Source organism: Psittacula echo, assembly GCF_963264785.1.
Source record: "Psittacula echo genome assembly, chromosome: 5".
Taxonomy (NCBI): domain Eukaryota; kingdom Metazoa; phylum Chordata; class Aves; order Psittaciformes; family Psittacidae; genus Psittacula; species Psittacula echo.
In genome coordinates, this window is record NC_137739.1 from 64868950 (window position 1) to 64892117 (window position 23168).

The 23168-nt window shown below is 47.4% G+C and overlaps 1 protein-coding gene across 1 annotated transcript; it reads left to right on the forward strand.

The window, feature by feature from the left end:
* Positions 1-1813: 1813 nt before the first annotated feature.
* Positions 1814-9522, forward strand: LOC308221237 (extracellular tyrosine-protein kinase PKDCC-like; the record flags this gene model as incomplete). Its single annotated transcript, XM_080618223.1, has 7 exons — positions 1814-2338; positions 2516-2638; positions 4734-5005; positions 6122-6201; positions 6284-6388; positions 7823-7999; positions 9401-9522. 7 exons carry the CDS (start codon positions 1814-1816, stop codon positions 9520-9522), a joined length of 1404 nt encoding a protein of 467 aa, XP_080474349.1.
* Between the last annotated feature and the right edge of the window lie 13646 nt (positions 9523-23168).

Here is a 23168-nt window from a genome sequence, read left to right on the forward strand (position 1 = left end):
AAAGCAACAAAGGAAATTCAGCTCCTGAAAGAGCCATGCTGGGATCATGCCTCTAACCTGTATGTGTGTGGATAAGTACAGGCAGTGAGATTTCCTCCCTTATTTTATGCACTGGCAGACTGTGGGTTCTGGAACAGACTGTGCCAACTCTGTTTCTGGAAATGTCCTGGTGAATCCAGAGTTAATTTTTCCTGCTGCCTTACAGAGCAACTGTGCCCTGCTGCAGTGCTCCTGGTCGTACCCTGTCCCACAGGCTGCTCCAGTGAAGCTGAACCAACAGGAAGTGGAAGGGGAACTTTCTGCAGGCTTTTGGGAAGGAAGCTATTTATAAGTGATCGCTTGTATTCATTGTTTCTATTAAAATGGTCTTGGGGCATCACCGGTCATGATAACTGCCCTGCTGTAGTCTCTGAAAATATCTATCCCATGGGCCATGATATTAAAGTCAAGTTTCTTAGCAAGGTTTCACAGAGGCTCCTTTGCAGGGTGGCTTGAGAAAGCAACCTGAGCAGTGTGCTCTGTGTTGTGAGTCAGGAGAGAGACAACAGCGCTGCTGTACCTTGAGGGAGCCAAGGAGGAGCAGACGTGTCCCAGGGCAGTGTCAATACTGCAGGACTGAGTGGTCTCACTGCCTGATCACTGCTAGAACAACCCCTGTGTAATCTCAGGCACCACAACCGCTGGTCTCCTGGTGCAGGCAGGAGTGCTGTCATGAGGAGGCCACCTCACCAGGCTAAATGTCACCCTGCTTCCTCTGGGGAGGGTCCCTTAGGCCAGTTGTGCCAGAAAAGATTACAGCAGATACTGAAGCGAAGCGGGCAGAGGCAGACCGTTGTTTAATTTCTAACCCACTAGTGCAGAGGTAAATTAAAAAGTGAATCAAGCTGCTGGGCTGGCATTTCAGGCCACTCGGTGAGGACAGCTAGCAGCATACTGCCTACATCAGAAGCAGATAAAATGCATCTGATGCCTTTGGCCTAAGCTAACCCGACCGAGCTTCTGCACAGCAGCGCCCGATGCAGACAGGTATATAAACGCAGGGACAGAGAGGAGGCAGCACTCCGCTCCGCTTCCCCGCAGCCATCGCTGCAGCGCTCTCCTCTGTGCAGGTGTCTGCGTGTGGCAGAAAGCAGCCCTGCGCTGCCTGTGTACCACCAGCCATATGGATGTCCTCAGAAATAAATTATATTGCATTTTCTGCCTGGATTGTCTGGTTTAGGTAGAGGGGGTTCTGGTGGTGTTTTTCCTAGAAAAGAATTACAGTTCGATGCTTTCGCCAGCGTTTTGCTGTTTCAACCTTCTAACCAGGGAGACTGCCAGCGTTTGCTTTCTTGGAAACCTAACCTGCGGCTTTTCGGAGGCACGGGAACGTGATATCTCAGCTTGTGCTAACTTTAATCCGTTTTCCATCCCTCGGCTGCACTCTGCGGTAGCCGCAGCAGGACGGACGGATTTCACGCCCGTAAAATCCGCGGGTTTTGCCATAAACAGCCTCCGTCGGGAAGGTGGGGCAGGCGTCAGTGGGGATGTACCGCTGCTCGCGGCAGCTTTGATTCCCACCGAGAGCCGCCTCTCCCTGCACCGCTGCGGCGGCACCTCCCCTCCTCGAGGGGATCCGGTCACCTCAGCCCCCGGGCCCCCGTCGGGAAGCGGCTGCGCCGCTGGACCGGGCCGGGCCGTGCCGGGGGTGGAGGCTTCGGGCGCGGGGAGGCTCCCGCCGGACACGCCCCTTCGGCAGCGCTCGTCTTCTCCGGTGAGGCGCAGCGCGGGCGGCAGAGCGGCCCGAGCCTGCTGCGGCGCAGCCCCGCTCCCCATGGCGGCGGCGGCAGCGGCAGCGGTAGGGCGAGCGTGGCGGGGCGCCCGGCTGAGCGCGGCCGCGCTGCTGGCGTTGCTGGCACTGGCGCTGCTGGCGCTGCTGGCGCTGACGGCCGGGCGCGGTGGTGGTGGCAGCGGTGTGGGGCAGCCGGGATCCCCTCCGCCGCCGCCGCCGCTGCCGCCGGGCTTGCGGGAGGAGTTGCGGCAGAGGCGGCGCGATCTGCGGCGCCTGGAGGCGGCGGCGGGCGGCGGCGAGGCGGTGACGGGCGGGCTGGGCTGCGGCGACCTGAGCCTGGCGACGGGCGTCAGCGTGCTGGGATGGGGCTTCACCAAGGTGGTGGCCCGGGCGGCGCTGGCGGGCGGCGGCGCCGTGGCCCTCAAGTCGGTGCACGGGGCTGGCCGGGAGGTGCGGCAGTGCGTGCAGCGCTACGGGGCGCCGGCCGGCTGCCGCCGCCTGGCCGCCTACAAGCTGCTGAAGGAGGTGACGCTACTGCAGCGCCTGCGGCATCCCGGCATCGTACAGGTACGGCGGAGCTGCGCCAGCGGCACGGAAACCTTTGGGGATGGGGAGGGGGGACGCTCGGTGGTGGGGCTCGGTCGATCCGCCCGTGTTGCCCTCCGTGTCACCGGGTGGGAGGGCCCGGACCCTCTGGCACTGGCAGCGGCATCCCTCTGACAATCGCTCTTTCCATCCCCACAGCTGCACGGTCAATGCTATGATAATAGCGGAGATCCTGAAATACGGGTCACAGCTATGCTGGAGCTGGGATCCCCCCTGGAGATGATTCAGCTTCTGCAGACCCCCTGGGAGGAGAGATTTAAAGTAAGAAAACAAGACAAAGGGAGTTTTATCAGTCGCTTTTAGACTGCAAACTGGGTAAATGCGAAGAGCCCGTGGTGACTGCTGGGCAAACGGAATTGTCATGCTGACACTCTGTTTGCTCCCCCAGATTGTCCTTAGATTGGTTTGCTTTCACTCCTTTTAAAGCACATTAATATTGCCCTAGCCTGGCATCTCAGGGTTATAGTCCCTCTCTCTAGAGCGATGTTAAAAGAGCTACATCTTGGATTAAATAGCCACAAAATCTTTCTCAGCAGAGGGGTGGTGTTTAATACCCAGTATTACACTATATTACTGATTTTGCTTCGATGTTGTTCCAATCCACAGAGGGGCTTCTGTAGTGAGGCCCCTCAGCAGGATGGGTCTGAGTGGGAAAAGCTGCCTTGCCACACTCTAAGCTTGCTGTTTCTGTGTATTACCTGTCCTAGGCAGCTAGCTGAGCAGCCTGTCTCTCACCATGTGTATGTCTGATGTTCCTCATCATAGCCCTTTAGGTATTACTGTAGTACAAACACTACTAAATTGCTTTCCTCCTGCTGTAGGATTGCATCCCTGTTAGTGAGATCTGCCTTGTATCCTAAGCATCCTCTTAAGCTCCCCAGGAACATAAATGACTTGTGACATGGCACTTATTTTGGTTATAGCTTGTATTACAGTTTGCCTCAAGGTCTCGGTTGGGGGTTCACTACTACTTGCTTGGTTCCCAGGACAAAAGAGAGCATCAGATAGAAGCATGGATACCTTAATGTCACCAAGAAATGCTTTAGGCAAAATAAAAACACAGCAGAAGTCCCAAAATAAAAATCCCTGCCTGCATGTGGTCCTTAATGTTGAAAAGGAGCCTTGCCATCCCAGGCAGAGGGGAGTATGGCAACTGTGCTTGCTCAGCAGTGGGATGTGAAGCTGGGATTCCTATGATTGCTTCACTAATCAACTTAAAATCGTGTCAGAGCTTCCAGAGTCATTGCTGTTGGCCTGCAGAATTCCACTTCTGCTTACAAACTGTTTCATACTGGCTTCTACACAGCTTTCCCAGCACCTCATCTCAAATGAGTCAAAGCTCTCCTGCAGAGCTAGAAACCCATGATGCTGGATTAGCTGTTGGTAAGGTCTGCTACAGTGGCATTAAGGCTTTAATAATCTTTTAAGTGATAAAGACATGGATTCAGGATTTACACTGGTACTGTCTAGTCCTGTCTCCTAATTAGGGCGTCTAAACGGATGGGGTTCCCCTCTGATGAGCCACATCAGATATCAGCGATTCTGCAAGCTGTTCCAAGTGAACAAACCCTCGCGCCTGCACAGATCACTATCAGACACAGCAAGGGGTGGCGCGGGTCTGCCTGGCACACCTCGCTGATGATAGTTGGTCTGATGCCAGGGCTCCCGGTACTGACTGAAAACTGCTGCAAAAAGCTACTTGAACAAAGTGCTGTTGCACTGTGAATGTGCTTTTCTAGCTCTAGTTTGTTCAAAAAACATTTGCTGAGCTTTCTGCTGGATCAGGTATTGCCTGACCTTTCCCTGCTGCCAGAAAGATGACATAGAAGCAAAAAAGCTGGCAATAAGTACATTGCGTGCTTTGGCTAATTCTGCAGAAGAACGATTGTGTGCCCAAATTCATACTGCTGAGTGATGCAGCAAGGCATGAATCTGGTATTAATGACCATGGAGCCTCAGTCTGTATGGAGCAGCATGGGGGAAGGGAGGGGAATGTATTAATTCTATGCCGGAGTGGGAATAAACCCTTCTGATTTCAGCTAGCAAATCAGTATAGCTCCTGAAACATGAAGGCTGCTATTGTTTTCCTCACAGCTTTCTCCTGTAGTTCCTCTAATTGCAAATGTCTCTCTTTGTATATGCATGTTTTTAAAAAACGTTGCTAAACTACTTACCAGTCAAATCCTGTGGCAATGTTGATAATAAATTTTGTAGCATACATATAATTACCTTTTAAGTACCATATGCATTTTTTGCCTTTAATTTCATTGAATGCTCCCTCCCCTTTGTTCTACTTCCAATTTAATAGCCGGTTTTCATCTGGTTTTCCCATGCATATTCATCTTCTCTTTCTCAGATTTGCCTGAGTCTTGTGGAACTGCTGTTTTACTTGGCACATTCTCCCCTGGGTTCAATAGTCCTCTTGGATTTCCAGCCGAGGCAGTTTGTTATGGTGGATGGAAACCTGAAAGTGACAGACATGGATGATGCCAGCACTGAGGAACTGTCATGCAAGGAAGATAGTGACTGCACACTTGACTTCCCTACAAAAAGCTTCCCCCTCAACTGCTCTGCAGTTGGGAAATGTGAAGGAATAAATGAAAAGAAGAATCTTTTCAATGCATATCGGTATGTCCAGCGAGATGGGGGAAAAGATCTGGGGTGGCTGAACTCACACTCTGCCGTGCAGCCTCTGGCATCTTGTGTTTCTTCCATGCAGTGATTCCCCTTCACCTCTGTCAAAGGGTAGTTAAGGATCGCTTTGAAGCAAGTTTATTTTCCTTATAAGGCAGGAAAACAGTGTAGTTGTTGTCTGGTGAGAATGAAGGCATCTTTCTTCTGCTGCTCCCTTTCCCAAGGCCCTCTAGAAACCTACCCCAAAGGTTGCACCTGTGAATTTATTGTTTGCCAAACAAGCTCTGGCACTTGACTTCCGTGGGCTGTGTTTGCTGGAAGGAGTGCAGTGCCGGCTGCTTGCCACAGCCTGCCAGCTTTGAGTCCCCATAGCTGGGACCAAGCAGGCTAACTCTTCCCTTTAACTCCAAGTCTCCCTATGGAGACTATGGGAACCTATGGAGGAGCAGTGAAACAGGAAAAGGGCAAGGGGCTGAGACTGCTGTGGCATTTCTTATAGGCCACCAGCTGAAAGTGTGAGGACTTCACTCACCATTGATGCTTGGCAGGTAGAGTATGGGGGGAAGCCTTGGCAGCTGGGTATTTACATAGAAGGACTTAGGGAGCCTGAATTTGCAGGATTCAGTGTTAAAGGACAAATCCCTGCATAGATTATTGCAGCCTTGCAGTAGTGAGCTTGTCTCTTGTGGAACAGGAGTTTTCTGTAAGGTTGAGGGAATGAGTTGTCCTGCTTTTCCAGGGACAATAAGAATGCCAAACATTTTCTGGGCAAGGGAAAGGTCTTGCATGAGTCTTTTGGGTTTTTTGGTAAGAAATGCACTGCTTAGTGTACAAAATGGGCCCTGAGAATGAGGGAAAGCTCCATTGCATGTGCCTTTGCAAAGGCTTTTCATGCAGTGCTTGCCAGCATGCTGTGCTGCAAGGACCAAGCTTTCAGCCCAACTCACAGGAGCGGTCTGTGAGATACCAATGAAGGGCTCGAGCATAGCTCAGTAAACAAGTAGAATTACTAGTCGCATATGGATGGTGGAGTCACAGGAAAATGTAGACAACTTAATTACCATGGAAATGAAGCGATTGTATTCTCATCAGTATGTGGGATTTTTGCAGGTATTTTTTCACCTATCTTTTGCCACACTCTGCACCATCAGCTTTGCGGCCCTTCTTGAGCGATATTCTGAATGCAACAGGTACCAGCTAATATTCACAAACTTATTTATTAGAACTCTCTAAATGTTATTTTTGGAACTGCTCATCTTGTCATCATCGTAGGTGATCTACGATACGGAATAAATGAAACACGTAAAGCTTTCGAAAAGGTTTTACATCTCTACAAGTCTGGGCTCTACCTGCAGAAAAGACCTCTGCTTTTAAAAGGTACATGATTTTGAATGCTTTAGGTAACATGACTACTGAGGGAGTGAGGAACTTGGTAACTGGTCAAATTCTGTGTAGTCACTGGGAAAAGCACCAAAAGTATCTTTTTTTTTGAGCAGCCTTTTGTTGTTTTTTCATGGGAGCTATGCATGATTGCACTGCTTTGCAAAGTAAATGCAGTGCAGACAGTCTGGCCTCCATATGGAGGTATGCTTGCACTGCTTCTAAATACTCTTCTCATAATGCACACCAGTGTTTCAAGTGAATATATTTGGGATTGCTTAAACAACTAGACAAGAGTGGCAAACTGAGTGTTTTCCTGTCTCTCTTCAGGGTCATCTTATCCTATGGGCCAATAGGTCAGTTTTCCAGGCTGATATTGAAACTTCCCGTTTCACTTAGTAGCTTCTGGCTGTTTAACACAGGTTATTGTGGGAATGTACAGTGAGGGGGTGACAACACTGAGATGAATGTGGCAGAGGAGCTGGGGCTTTGATGCCCTCTAAATTTCTTTTTTTCTGAAGATCCTATTGGACCTGTGGATAGATAAATGAACTTTTATGAGGAAGAGATCCATTTGGTGGTAGAAATGAGGCTAATCAAAAGGGATGCTTCAAAAGCCCAGTGGTTACTGTGGCTTACATTTTCCTGAAAGTTCATTTGAGATGGAGTGGCCTACAGAAGGAAATCTTTATGTGTGAAAAAACTGGAATTTGCACCATTATAAACAAAGATATCCTGTCATTTGCACTGAAGGACCAGCAGCTTCAACAGAAATTACTAGTATTTTCCAACAACACCTACCTGTTGGCTTCACAACTTGCCCAATAGCAATGTGCCAAAACAATCACCATCCTAGGGGTGTGGGAAGGTAGAGAGAGACTCTTAGCAGACAATGAACAATAGCCTGAACATGTCTGCTCAGGCTTGTCAGGTCTTTTGTATCCCACTGGAGCAGCAGCTGGCCTCCCTTTCCCCCAGTGAGGTTCCTAAGTCTCCCACACCTATGGGTGGGCCAGCATGTGCCCCATGTAGCTGAGTGCTGGATCTGTGATGAGCTGGTTCAGGTGTTGGGGCTGGGGTGTAGGAGAGGCCATTGTGGTGTTGGCTTCTCTGGAGAAGAAGCACAACAGCTTTCCCCTCTCACCCACCCCTGCGGTTGCTCCCCTGGCCCCTTCACCCTTGAGAGCTCTCTCCCTCTCTTACATCTGTGGATTAACTGCTGTTGTGTGCTCCATAGCAAAACCAAAAGTCAGGATTTAGGTTTCTTTGAACTTTGCAGCTGCACCCACTCCATCTAGGTACATCAGTTCAATCTGTCACTATCACATTTCTTACAGCTTTACTGAAGTGCAACACACTAAGTGTATAGTGTAACCAGCCACTGGAAATGCAGCTAAAGAGTTTCCCCAAAAACCTTCTTCCTGTTTCCAGACTACATCTCTCTAAAGGGCTTCCGAATGGTGGAAGGAGAAGACTACAAGTGCTGGCCCTCCTACAGCCATCTGGGATGCCTGCTTTCTGTTCACAGTGCTGAGGAAGCTGCCGCAATCTGTAACTCCCAATTGCAGTGCCAAAGCTTTATCATCACCCAGCAGAAGACCTGGACAGGTGAGTTTGGGCAAATACGATGGGGTCCTGCCATGTGGTGCCCCTGCTTCCTTAGTCATGAGTGGGGATGCTGCTGCTGCCCTGCTCGTACTGCCATGAGTCTATGGGTGCATATAAAAACTGCCTGCCTTAATCTCAATATCAGATGGCTGCTGCAGTGGGCATCCAAGGATCCCCTGAGTATTCATAAGAAAACATGAAAGAAATTACATTCTCTTTCTGCACTTTCTTTCCTCTGCAAATTTGGCACAGGACTGCTAGGCATTATTAAACAGTTACTTATTTCATGTAGAGATAGCCTCACTTTGGTGTTGGGCTAAATGATTCCTGTGGTATGTATAGTTTGCTAAAAGCTGTGGGGTTTCTATAGATGAAAGAAGCTATGTAAAAGAAGGTGGTTACTATTGTTACAATTAGAAGAATCATAGCTTACAAGTTGTTATCCCCTTTATCAAAACTAAAGCCCTAAACCAATGGATTTCCAAATTGTCCCTGTAATTAGCTCTGATTATAGCTTCTTATGGTTCGCAGGTTTTCAGAATTATTATAAATTACCTCATTTAACTGACACTTCAATCACTGGCTAAATTGTTACTTATGAAGTGAAACACTAAGTGAGGTAAATGGGTGTTTTCACTCGTGATGGTGCCAAAGAATCACGTCTTATTGGCTTACAAGACATTTAAAAAAAACCCCAAACACCAAAACTGCCAAACCCACAGCTTTTCCATGGGTTTGTGTGCAATTGGCATGTGGCTAACTATTGACATAAGAACACTTACATTGATGCAATGCTCTTTGAGCCCGTTTCACACTGACGATGGATTGTGTGAGCTGTGCCCAACACATCGCATCTGGTTTCTCACAAGGCAGCTGTTAATTGCTGTGTTCAGTGCCTGGCTGCAAGGAACCCCCTTAAAACAGCAGTGGGGATGAAGAAACAGCAGCAGAAGACCCTTCCTGCTGCTCCTGGCTCGAATGCTGTTCCCTGCCATCCTGCACCATGCCTGCGGTCTGTTAATATTTCCCTTCCTGACAGTTTTCTTCCACATTTTTACAGCTCATCTTTGCAGCCAAAGATGCCAAAAGTGTGTGGCTGAAATGCTGAGTGCCTAACTTTGCCACTTGGATTAAGAAGAGTTGTGGGAACATGCTTAGTTCCTCTTAGGGCAGCTTGGTAAAGCAAATCAAGATGTAAAAGCCTCTGGGGCCCGATTGTGTGTTGCTTGTGCACACTCAATGAGCATCTGGAGTTTGCTGGGAGTGTGAAACACATCTCTGGCAGGGTGGAGTGGCTCACTGTTGAGCGACCTGTGTGTTGCTATGTCTTCTGTAACAAATAGCATGGGTCAAGGTGAACCTATGTCCTCTATTAAACTTGGGTTTTTATTTCATTCCCAGGACGCCCACTCGCCTCATTTCAGAGTAGCCTGACTGATTTAATACCGGATGCTAACGCTGTAGTCTATGTTAAACGATCGGCTTCCTCAGGGAAAGACTTTAGAGACAATGAGATCACATAAAATCATCCTGGGAGGAACAAACCACTGGGGAGAATTTCATCTGCTGAAAAGAATGGCTTATTTTCTTTTGCTTTGGGATGGGATCACCCTGCCAGCCCGGATGGAGTCAGATGCTGCTGCCTCCTTGATCAAAGCTCAGATTTCTCATTGCAGCCCTGCTAGCTTCCATATTTGTTCCCACACTGCTGTTCTGCAGTGTCAGTTGTAGTCAAATGTAGCTAGACTGTGCAATCCTTCGCCTTGCTGCTTCGGTAACCAGCTTGTCAGCCAAGAAATAGAAACAACTGCACAGTCTTCAGCTTGGGTATGCTTAGTTAGTTCAGTCACCTCTGAAAACCTATGGATAACACACCTTGGAGAAGACAATGGCTCCTTCTGCAGCTGCCGACCAGGATTTCGTACCACTGCAGATGTAAGGGACTGGATTTGAGCTATGGGGCCAAGGTTGCAGGGTTGGGATCCATAACCAGAGGTTGATGATGGGGGTGGTCTTCCAAGGAGGGTCCTGATTCCATTCCTTCCAGGGCGTGGGAGGGAGGTGGTGTACAAGTCAGCTTTGGAACCAAATGTCTGCGTGTTTGGATGCAGGATTTGAGTTTGACCCTATGTGATTTGTAATGCCAGATCCCATGTATCAACCTTGAAGGTTTTTCTCTGTTACTTTCCATGAAAGAACAAGACATTCAAATTATTTATGTGTAAGGTGTGACTCTGTATGATAAAGAATTATATGTTTATTCTAAGCATGCTGTGAGAAATATTTGTCTAAGTCTTTACTGCAACCAAATGAAGAAACGCAAGTGTTTCTCACCTTGAGCTCAGCTTGCATCATTACCCACTCCTCAGGACAATCTGTGAGTGCTCTAACCTGTGTATGAATATGGCTGAGCCCCTTGGGTACTTAGGTCTTGCAGGATGTTCTGTGGCTATGCTTGCAGACTCGTAGGTGTAGAAGAAACAGTCTGGTCCCAAGAGCCTCCTGCATATGCCCTTCGCGAAAAGGGCCCATTGTAGGTGTGGCCAATGAGAAAAGGGCAGGGGTTAGTCTAGTTTCAGGCTGTAGGAGATGGCAACACAACGTTCCGCTCCTGAGAGTGCCTGGAAGCAGTGATCATACAGTACCTCTTCTGCTGTAGCGTAGCTGGGGAAAGCCCAAAACACCGCTCATCTCATGCCTTGCAAGGGAAGGTCCCCAGCCTCGTGCAGGGGAGCCACACTGCAGCCTCTGTGCAATGCCATACTGAGTTTTCCACTTAGACCATAATTCTGGTGGAAATGACAGCTCTTGGGACATTGCCATTGACTCCTTGTAGCCTATGACGTTATGGCTATTTCCGTGTGGACCTCTGTAGCACCTGGGATACCCCCCGACTAAAAATGCCTGAGTTCTTGCCTGGGGTTGTGATGTTTTTCATGATCTGGTTATGTGTTTCCTAGTGCAGGATCTCACCTTTCAGCTTGTTAGTACTCTATTAACCCACAGCAATGCCATTGCATGTGGGCTTTCTCATGCACAACAACGCCTACTGCTTATGCTAAAGCTTGGGGACTCTGGTAGTGATATCAATTAAAGAGAATTCCTAGTTAGCACAACAAGAAGGCTCTTCTTAGTAACGGCCACATTGCTACAGGCTTTGTGATGGCAAGGCTTTTTAAACGGACAGCCACAGACCACTCTGTCCATTACAGTGGGTCCTGTGGAAGTTGAAGGAAAGCTCCTGCCAGGGGTCCGCTATTGTTTTACATTGAACCCACTGAGCAGAGCTTCAGGCATCTGCTGTGTGGTGCTTTACATTAGCAAGAGGTAATGAGTGTTTATTCCATATCTCTCAGGCTCCTGAGATACAAATCAGAAGTACATTCCCCAGAGCAAGGGCAAGGGCCAGCCTGAGGTCATTTCAGAGAGGAAGAAACAGAGAGAATGCAAAAGTTAAAGTGACTCCAGTTTGTGTTAGAACAATCTTCCCATCCTAAAAATCTCTCCTGGTAAAAAAATTTATGTGTGTATTTTAGCCATGTGATGATCCTTTCACACTGCAGAATTTTCCATCAAGTTTTCATTGTATGATTGCCTGTCAGGCAGTAAGGTTCAGCCCCTTGGCACATGGGGCAGGGTATGTCACTGTCACTTGTCTTAATGCAGGTTCCAGCTTCAAACATGCAGTTAGTGCCTGGAAGTAGAGGCCCTATCATCCTGCCTTAAGGGTTTGAGGACACAGTGCTTAGCAAATAATAATAATAAATAAATAAATAAAAAGGAAAGCCAGGCTTCAAGGAATCCCAACACTCGATCTGCTGTTGCCATTGCAAGTGGCTTTTGAAGGGCATTTAGACCATTCCCTGCAAACAAGTAGGTGCATTCTTAGGACCTGGACCCGTATAAGCACGTTCATCATGCTAGCTGTCATGGTTTACACTCGGTCAGCCATGTAGCCGCTCTCTCACTCCCCCGCTTCCTCCCCCCCAGCTCCCAGAGGGATGGGGAGGAGAATCGAAAGAATGTAACTCCCACGGGTTGAGATAAGAACAGTCCAGTAACTCAGGTATAACACAAACCACTGCTGCTACCACCAATAATAATAATGATAAGAGAAATAACAAGGGAAGAGAATACAACCGCTCACCCCCCTCTGACTGACACCCAGCCTGACCCGAGCAGTGATCTAACCCTTCCAGGTAGCTGCCCCCAGTTTATATACTGCGCATGATGTGCTGTGGTATGGAATACCTCTCTGCTTCCTCCCAGCTTCCCCTCCTCCCTGGCAGAGCATGAGACTCACAAAGTCCTTGGTCAGAGTAAACATTACAGAGCAGCAACTGAAAACATCGGTGTTATCAGCGCTGTTCCCAGGCTGAAAGTCAGAAACACAGCATTGTGCCAGCTACTAAGAAGGAGAAAAATGACTGCTACTGCTGAACCCAGGATACTAGCACAGACAAAGAGCTAGGGCACAGACATACATTTGTATCCAGTTCTGTTCATGTGCTAGAGACTTAGAAGATGCTGCAAATACACTGGTAAAAGTGTATGCACCATTCTCATTGTACCTCTGCCAGTGCCCCACAGCACGTAGCACCTGGTGAGCATACCAGTTTCAGTGGTTTGGAGTGACATCCCAGTGCAGCCCAATGGTGCCCAGAGAATGCTGGGTGAGGGAAAATGTTTTATCACCGCGCCACATCTAGAGCTATAGTTTGACGTGCGTTTGAGGAAACACAGTCACTGGAAAAAGTGGTTCCCACCCTGCTTTTCCCACCTTCTTGCTGTTATCATCTGCTAAGAAACCTTTTCCAATGGCTGTGCCAGTTTGAAAGCCTGTAGAATGAATTCTCTGCCAGCCTGCAGTGAGCAGCTTGTGACCACCAAGCTCCTGCACCAGGGCTGTGTGGAGTACCCAGGGTGCTCACAGCCCAAAGGGGAGGCTACAGGAGCAAGCATCTTCTCTACAGATTGTGAGCCTATGTGGTTGGTTTGTAGTGTGCTATCTTTATGTCTCATCTCACTCAGTCTTTATTCATTCTATCCTTTTATTAAATTATAACTGCCTCAAGCAACTTCAGACTTTCAATGCCAGTGAAAATTTCAGTGCATGCCTAAAAACTGTATTTCAGTAACTATGGTTTGTATGGAACTCAGATACAAAGATTTGCTGCCCTTTAAAAAGCTCCCAGTTGCTGGAGTCAATTTGTCTCTGCTATCGCTGATCAGTATTTGAGCCGCCATCGTGGAATATGTAACGGAGGAAAATGCTTAGAAGGAAACAGTGGGGGATCAATTGCAATGGAAACCATGTGTGCTGGAGGAATAATATTTACCTAAATGTGTCTATCACTTCTTCCCAAAGGATGCTGCCATTAGGAGAGAATGGATATGAAAATGTTGCCTCCATAGATAAAAGTTAGGAATATCATTATTTTAAACACACACTTTAATATTCTTAATTAATTCCGTGCTGTAAAAACAGAGATAAAGCTATATCCAGGAAGAATAATACCATGTACTCCCAAGATATAAACCACAATTTAATAAATAGCAACAGATGCCACATGACTCATGTTCAGTATGTTTGTGCAGGCTTTAACATAACTGGTGACTTCATGACAGATTGCAGAGCAGAGCAAGAAGGACAGACCCTGATAAAGAAAAAGCAACTCCTGGAGCATCACACAAGGTTGAAATAACAGTGAAAGTCATACCTGTATTCTTACATGACATTCTGCAAACTTTGGTGATCAGCACTCAAATAGATGAACTTTCAAGTTAGGTTTGGGGAAAAAAAAGAGTTTATTACAGGCAGCTGCAGGCCCAAATCACACATGTGGGTTAACATTAATTTCTGTAAGGTCTCCTATAAATTCACGTACCAAGCACCAATACTTGTGGGTAGAAGTCAGAGCACTTTGGTCCTATTGGGTTGAAAGATCTGGTTTGGGGTCCAGTTTGAGGAATTAGTGAAGTGTAACTCCAGCATCGAGAATAGCCCATGGTTACAGCTTGGTAGGACTTCAGAGTGAATCTTCCCCCCTAACTATAGCACTTGCATCTTTCTCCTTGGTTCCACTGTCCCAGTTTACCAAAGTGCCACCAATAACAGTGTGGAGATAGTAATGGTGAAGGAAAACTCACGGAAGAGAATTTTATATGAGAAAGAACCATGAGCCCCTCTGCCTCCTCAGTAGCATGTGCTTAGTCCAGGATGGTGGATTTGTCCTGAACGGTAGTTCTTGGTTATTGGGAAAATGTTTCAGAGTACGTCAAACAAGTCTGAGTGCACCAAGGAGGGGTGATAGCCAGACACAATGTCTGCCAGACACCTCTGCTTGAAATTGACCTCCTGGCTTTGTGTGAGGGCTCCAAACAAGGGCTTCTGCTTTGGAGCAGTCCTCCTGGCTGGCCAACCCAGATGGCAAAAGCACTGGGTTTACTGGTAAGGGAAACTCCTCAAAGTAGCTGTGCAGGAGATGGAGATGCTGATGGCTTTTTAAGAAATATCTGATTGGCATTTCTGGGCACCAAATTATGTCCCTGCACTTCAGTCACTACTACAACTGCCCTATCCCAAGTACCACAACTACTATTCTTCCCCACCCCTAAATCTATACCTGAGGCTGCACTCAGGTCTCTCTCTCCTGTCATTTACTCACCTCCCACTCCTCATGTGCTATCCCAGCCCACACACTTCTTAATTCATAGACCCACACCCTCAATGTTCGGGCATGGCCCCACAGCCTCTTACCTTCGCAGCCAACACACAGGTGGAGGTATGGGTGGGGAGCCCTTGTTTCTATACTGTCAGAAGCAAAATAGTCCTACATGTAGCAGGAGGCCACATCTGAATGGTGTAACCACAAGATCAGCCTGCCTTTGATTTGTAACCTTTCTCTTCACTTACCATCAATGATTTTTAGATTAACAAGTACTAAATACAATGTAGTAATAGCCTCCTGCAAACAACCAGGGTTAAAGCCATGCATTAAAACTGCAATGCTTAAACTGCATTGTGTTATTCACATGGTGCATCACACCTTCCAAATCCAAGTCTAGGCAAGGCTTAAAAAAATGCATATTCCTACATTATGTTACATTTATCAGTATTCATCCTCAAACCCCATCAAAATCAATGGGAGTCTCTCGCAGACTTTATGGCTGAAAACTTTTGCCCTACTCACAGTACTAAGATGTAAGTAGAAAATGAAGTAAAACATCAGTGTCTCCTAAAGCTGCAAAATAAATACCCAAATTCCCACATTCTGTATCTGTAAGTTATATTTCCCACATAATGTCTTTAGCAAGTGAATTGTTTTTCTTTTCTGGGAAAAGCCCTGCTGCAAATTTGCTCACTACTTAGGATGACAGATCAGAGAGTTCAGGCTTAGATTGAAAGCTTGATAATGGAACCTGGGTACACAAGTTAACCATCACACTGGGGAGCCAGAGAGGCACTTTATGAATATCTTGAGGACACTGGGGTGCAAAGGAAATTCTCTCAGATCTTACATGGAAGGAAGAAGCATGTCAGCATTGCTGCTGTGTCCATCCAATGCTGTTCCTCATTCACTTGGAGAGCGAGTCGTGAACTCCCACTCCTAATTAATCTCACCCTTGTTTGTTTCTTTTGACTCTTTAAACACACAAGAAACAATTCACAGTCCCTCCCAGTGAAGTTAATGCCATGGTCTGCATTTTTCAGAGCTTGACTATTTCACTTCATGTAGCAAAACTACTGTTGCAAGACTATGTCATGTTACATGACATTACCTCTGAAACAAAGAAATTGCATCAGCCTAAATTCACTTGTACTATAAAGCAGCGTTGAACCCCGAAGTTTTACTGGCACAGCTAAAGGCCAGTTCAAGAAGTGCTCTGGAAATTGCCTAATCATCTCCATTGGCTTGCTCGTTCGCTTGCTGTATGGTAAGAACAATTAAAGCCTCTACAAAGACCCTTCTAAACCAGCAAAAATATTCTTCAGTTCACCCAGGGAATCTTAGGTAGAATAACTAACTTTTGATTTAAAAAAAAATAAAGTGTTTTAAGAACTGCATCTAATGAAATAGTTTTTATTTTAACTGAGTGCTTCACCTTTGAAAGAACTCAGAGACGTGTTATTTTAACAGTGCTTCCTCCATCTTACTAAAGATAACACAGAAGCATAAGGATTAGTCTCTCATCCTCACCTTCTCTGTTTTCCTCCTGATAGCAGCTGCCATTCAGTGCTAATGGAAAACCCCAAATGCACAGGCTGGGTGATGCTGCCAGGGAGAGGGAGGATGGTCTGCAAAGCCTCACTGCGAAGGACCCTGTAGGATGTCACCTAGGCTGTCAAGAGAGCTGCCACCCATAGGCTGGGGACATGGAGATGGCATCCCCCTTGTCACAGCCCTTCGCAGCATCACCCTGACACACTCCCACCAGGAGACAAGTGGCAGTGGCTGGTGGCCGATGGCCAGTGCAGAGCTGTTCAGTAGGCTGGCAGCCTCCAGGAGCTGGCAGGCTGCATCTGCCCATGGGAGGAGGTTGGAGGCACTGCATGGAGGGACACCGTCTGCCCATTGCTGCCCCTGGCAGCGTGAATGGAGCCAGAGCTCCAGTACCTGCCAAACCAGGCTGAAACTGGCTCCCTGCGTTCTGACACCTTTCAGCTCGTGGTCCGAAGCATCGCCATCCTAGGGCTAGATCTGATGGTGATTTGCTAAAAAGTGCAATGGCCAACATGCACTGTAGCTTCTGCTTTAAATAGAGATGTCAGGAATTCTTTGTTTGGAGACATTGTTTAGAAAAGGAGCTTCAGTCCTGCCAGTCTGTAGAGAGACTGGCAAGTCTTGGGAAAGTGGAATTGTTCCCATGCCAGGAACCAAATCAAAGTTATACTTTCATCCTTAGAAGTGCAGTTTTACCTTGTCTGACCCTCCCATCCTCTGGAGGACCCTGAACTTCAGAGAATGAGCTTTGCACATTCATGCACAGGAAAAGAATAGGGAGAACAAACAAACACCCCACCCTCTTCCACTTATGTAAGATCAGAAAGCGCGTAGACTGAGCCCGGAGGACTGGATTTATGGATTCAGAAGAACCTCGTTATTAAAATGTTATGAAAGTTTTCCTCTCCTTTAAATGCATAAATATGCAGATGAAAGGAGCCATGTGATCTGGCCACTGGCCATGCTGCTGCAGGCTCAGCCTAATTATCAGCTGCCAGCTCCACTGCATTTTAAGTGGTGAACATGATTAAAGATGCACAGACAATTGAAGAAAGTTAGATCAGTTCTTACAAGGCCTGCTTTTATTTTATAACCACATGGCAGCTTGGCCTTGAGACTGAATCTGCCCTTACAAGCTGAGGGAGAAAAGTTCTGCTGATCACACGGTTTCTTTTCAACCACAAGCTCCACGTGCTTTTGAATTCATAATATTCATAGCAAGCTGTTTGCCAAGGCAAACTGCTTTCCTTCCTCCCTCTGAGAAGAAAGGGGCTCTTAAGGGGACCAGGTAACAGAGGGTCAAACACTGCAGAAGTGTGGCCCGAATTTTCACAGTCTCCCAAGCAGAAAAGTGCTGTTTTCAAGGGTGTTGTAATAACAGCATTTTTGGGGGTTTCTCCTTTCCCTAGGGATGGAAAATATCACTGAGAAACTCAGATAGTTTCATGCACTTGGGGGACAGCTGCAGTCCTGTGGGCAAGACAAAGAACTGAACTCCTTTTCCAGGGCCGCTGGGTTTTGAGCTGAGTGTCACTGCCATTGCAGCAACAGCAAGGGCAAACAGTTTGGCAGCATCTATCCTTTTGTCATCCGCATTCACTGGGAGATGGAGTCTGGCTCTGTGAAGTGGCAGATCCGTCAAGTCTCACACGCTGGGTGTGAATCTCGTTCCATGGGCTTTTGCCTCAATGCTTTCCACAGCTGCACTGGGTCTTGTGCCTTTCACAGCTCTTTCCTGGGCTTACTTGGCATGGTGGATGCAGCTCCCTGGCTCTGCTTGGGAGCCACTGTCAAAATGCACCGTGTCTTGAAAAGTGGCAGGCTTCTGAGTAACTTGGTTTACTCTCTTTTCGTGGCTTTCCAGAAAGACAAGTCCTTCCAAAACACAAAGATTTGGCTGGTTTTTAGCACCACCACAGACTGTGGCACAGCTATCCCTTATGGTCCTGGGAGTGAGCCAGCGTCTGCACAGCCACCGCAGCCCATCCCCAGACAGGCTGGAGTCACTGCACGCCTGCACATCCCTTGGATGGGCACAGCAGCTCCATGCCACCTTGACCTGCCAGGGCTGTCCATGGCAGATCAGTTCCCCTATATTCATCATCTCCAGAGAAGACTGTATCGTAAGCTGGCCAGGTAGCACTTTGCACTGGAAGGGTGCATCTTGCTGACACCTAGTCAAGGTATCCTATTTCATGCATGTTTTCCTATCGCTTAAGCAGAGCCCCAGTTTCAGCTGGGATTTCAAGATGCCTTGGGTATGCGTTGACTATGTGTGCACCCGGACAGCAGGTTCCCCGAAGAAACACCCTGGCCCAGGGCACCACGTACACCCTGTCTCCAAGCAGCCCACTGCAGTGCTCCCACAAGGGGCCTTTGCTCGGGTGTCACCATGCTGCACGCCAGGGTGCTGCCCCTGTGCTGTGAAGCTGTGGTACCCCACAGACGCAGTCACGGCCCTCTGCTGCAGCAGTGCTGAGTGGCCAGCACGTGGGGTGCTGTGGCCAGAAATCTCTGCCACAGGGGTGAGGTCTTGACCAGGGTTTTGTGGCTGGCTACAGCAGAGGCAGCAGTCTTGGCGGTCTTTGTAATGAGCAGAGAGAAACAGGCCCTCTCTGTGGTAAAGCATTTGACCTGTGTTAGATAGCTACTCCTGCACTGGATGAATTACATCCTCAGACTACCTATTGATCATAGAAGCAGCCCAGCTCAGACACAGACATAGGAAAAGAATCCTACTCAAGGAGCCTGTTGCCAATACTCAGCTGCGTAAGCTAAGAGATACAGCTGGTGTACTCAGCGAGCTGCTGGAAATGTGATTATCCTTCCGCTGAGCTGAGGTCTTCAGGACAGAAGGGGAGCCAGGCTGTCTCATTACCCCCCTGATTTGCGAGTTAGATACTCACAAAGTCACTTCATCCTTTGAAAAGGAGCAGCACACAAATGAATGTATCTCTATCTTTGCAAGATTAGGGCCTCCTCCAGTTTCTTGCTGATTTAACCACCTTCCAATGGATAAATTGATGGGAGTCAAAGCTGATTATTATGTCTTGTAACTGGGCAGCCCCCACAGCCCCTTGATCTACTGCACTAGCTTTGGGGTTTTAGCTTTCTTATGTCATATTACATTTGTCAAGACATAAACCAGTTAAAGAAATGCAGCTCCTCCATGCCAAAGTTATGCCTTAGGAAGCCCCACTATAATTTTATATTCCCCTCAAATATTTCCTGTTTCAATGGTGAGACTGCAGCACTGCTGTTGTTCCAGGATAACCAAGGATCTTTAAAGACCCAGTTTATGATTACAGATTTGCTAAGGTGGAGATTTGCATTTTCCCTATTATGCTTGCCCTGAGCTGCTTCCCAGATTGTGTACTGCCTTTTAAGAATAAAGAAATGTTGGGCACTAACTGCTCATTAAAAGCTATTTCAAAACATAATTTCTTTCACTGTTTGATAAAATACACATGCCTCATCCTGGAGATTATTCTGTGGCAAATGATAAGCAAAATGGGCCAGTTATCAGTGCTAACTACCCTATAAAAGCCATTCCATACTGATCCAATATATACAGTCAGGCCACGGAAGTCTGTTTTTCCTAAATCATTAATAATGCATAAACATGCATCTCTTTCTAGTCTCAGCCAGATGCCTCTGTATTATAATCCCACTCTCACTAATATATTCTCTGGTAGAGGAAAAGAGGATTAATCACATGCGGGGAACAGCAGGAATATATATATTTTAATAATTCTCTGGCTTTTGTTGTTGGCATTTGTTTGCATTTAAACATGAGGACGGGGATAGGAAGGGGTTTCCTGTCAGCCTGCTGGCTCTTCTCTCTGCTCCTCCAGGGTTGCTCCTGAGGTGCTGCTACAGCTGAGTGTTAGGACTTCTGAGAGCCTCTTCCCTGCAAGCAGCTGCCCTGAAGTCAAATGTTATCTGTAGATTTGCATCGCAACCCTGCTATCAACTCACTATTTATCCACACTCCAGCCATATAATAGTGTTCCTTTGGGGCTAGTGAGCTGTTAAATGGATTGGTTCAGTGGCTGGGAAAAAAAATGTATGTGATTACATTTACAAGCCAAGTTCACAAACCCTTTTAAAAACTCCATTTTTATCAGTGAAGTGCGGGAGAAAACACAAATAATTAAATCTGAGAGTGAGACCAAACAGGATCATCTGACCCCGGCTTGGCCAAGCCAAGGCAGCATCTCACCCACTGCCAACAGGGTGTCACAAACTCCTTGATTGTCCCTGCCTCCATGCTTCTGCCAGGTACCTGCAGCTCCTGCTGCCTGGAAAACCAATTTCACCCACCAAAATGGCAGGAAACTTTCCAATCAAAGAAAAGAATGTAAGTATGCAAGATTAGAGAGAAAAAGATGGCTCAATAAATGCCAGAGTAGGGGAGAAGCTGCTGAGGAATTAGCACATATTAGCAAAGAAAGGCTGAAAAAGGGGCAGGAGGATATGGAAAGTATAGGAGGAAGGGCAGAGCTGCAGCAGAGCTGGCTCAGCGCACCACGGTACAGAAACATTGCCCATGTGGTTTCATGCTCTATTAAAGTAAAAGCAAATCTGTGTTTCTGGAAAAGCTTTCCCAGCACTTCCCTTGCACCATCCTTTATAGCAGGACTACTTCACACCCAGCCAGATCACTAGAGAGCCAGAAACTAACCTGAAAAATGTATTAGTACTAGTAAGTAGAGCCCCTGATATGGAGCATGTGGTTGCATGAGCGTGGTCAGGAGGCCATGGAGGCAGTGGGAAGGTGGCTGAGAACCAGGGAGCTCCACAAACCCCACTTATCCATCAACCACCAGTGCAGGCAGAGGCTGACTCAGGTTAATTAAGGAAGTGCACTCTGGCTCTCCACTCCAGTGGCTGGGCCTTCCACCCTGAGGCTCCTTACAGCAGCTTACAGCAGCTTCTGAACCATATTTAATGGGACTTCAACACAGAATCGCAGAATCCATGTAAGGGAGCTCTGGAGGCCACCTCGTCCAACCTCCCTGCTCAAGCCAGTTGCAGAGAACTGTGTCTAAATGGTTTTTTAATATCTCCAAGGAGAGAGACCTCACAACCTCCCCAGCCAACCTATTTGCAAACACAGTGTGAACACCACAGGTGTACATGCATTCTCTCTTCTACAAGGGATTTCGGGGAAGACTTTAAGTTTTAACATGAGGGGTACTTTATTTCATCATGATGCCTGGACTCCTGTGTCTAGTTGTCCCTTTATATGATAAGGCAACAGAGCCTGCTCTACCATGCCATTTCAAACTTACTTTGGTCAGTGCTGTCATAGGCTCCCTCTCCCCAAGTGAAGATAGCTCCTCCAGGCCCTGAGGAGTACTCCCATCCTCCTGAACCTGCGAGGAGCCAGCACAGAAGCTTACCTAGCAGAAAGCAATTATCTTTTTTTGCCAGGTCAGTCTTCTGCTTGTTTATTTTCCCAAGATAACTTACCCCATGCTCAGATAAGCATCAGTGCCAGCAACCAGGCATGCAAGAGGGGCTGGGAAACCACACCGGATGAGACACACGGTTAGTGATACCTAACTCTTGTGTACCACAGCTTGAGCTATTCAGGTGACTACTAGTAAAGCTCTCAGCCTCAGAAAACCCCAAATCACTAGGCGTAATACTGCTCAAAGGGGTTCCTCAGACCAATTCACTTCTATTTTGAAAGCACGGTGAGGAAGGACAGGATGATGGAAGTGCGAAATACTTTGGATGACCCCAGCTGCAAGAGGTTTCATGCATCTTTTCTGTATTGACTCATGGCCTGCTTACTGATGGCAACAATGTGCTGTCTTACAACAGCAGCAGAGGCAGACACGCTTTTTGTCAACTTCCTCAGCTGTGCAGGGACTCTGCCAAGATGAGGGTATGGCTATTGGGGAAGAGGCTGTCACATGCTGTCCTTGGTGAGGTCCCAGAGGAGATCCCAGGTGCCCTTGGATGCTTCATGTGCCAGCTATTGCACTGCTCCATGTTGTAAAGAGCTTTATTCTGAGGCAGAGCTGTGTTCTCCACAAGTCCTTGTGCTTGTTAGAAAGAGCCAATCATACAATTTCTTCCATGATCACAAGCTTCCTTTCGACTCTGCTGGTGGAGGCTGGTGAGCAGCTTTGTCACTGTGAGGCTTCTTCCAAAAGCTGGTCCCAGGGCTGCAGGCAGCTGAGGCTCACCAGAGAACTGGCATGCTCAAAGTCACTCACAATGGGTTTAATTTCCTTGCAAGCCATTTACAGTTTGGGTCTGTGCGACACACAGTAAAATTTAAAGGGATGGATTGCATATGATTTGTGCATCTATCATCATAAATATAAATCATTTTAATCACTTAGCCTTCTACCAGAGATGAATTCTTCCCCTCATTTGAGTCAGTAGAAGAGAATCCATAGCCATGACTCAAACCCACAGCTAAAAATTGTGAAGGAAATATTCAGCAGTTTGAACAGGCAGAACCCAATGTTCTTCCAGTGTTTCTGAAAAACAAAAGAACAATTAAAACAACAACAAAGCAGTAGGGCTGTATCACCGGGTGGTGCCAGGGCATCTACGGACTAATGCTGGTGAGCCAACTAAGGCCTGGCTGTAAGTGAACAGCACCTCAAAAAAGTTCTAAAACTGAAAATAGCGCTCTATTAATGAGCAAAATGGGTGTTGGCGAGGCACACATGGCACAAAGGTACTGGGATTTAGGATTTAGGAAGAACTTGCCTTACGTGCCCTGTTTTATAGCCCGCCTTGCAGTAATGGCGCCAGGCTTCCTTTCAGCAGCAATGAAAAGTTTTCATGTTTCCTTCATGCTAACAAAGGACATCTTTTAGGACAGCTTTATGGGAGACCTGCTGGAATTTCCAAGCTCTCCCTGTGGCAGAGGCGATGACCTTGAGCAGCATCGCTGTAGGCTCCCCTCCTTGTGCCGC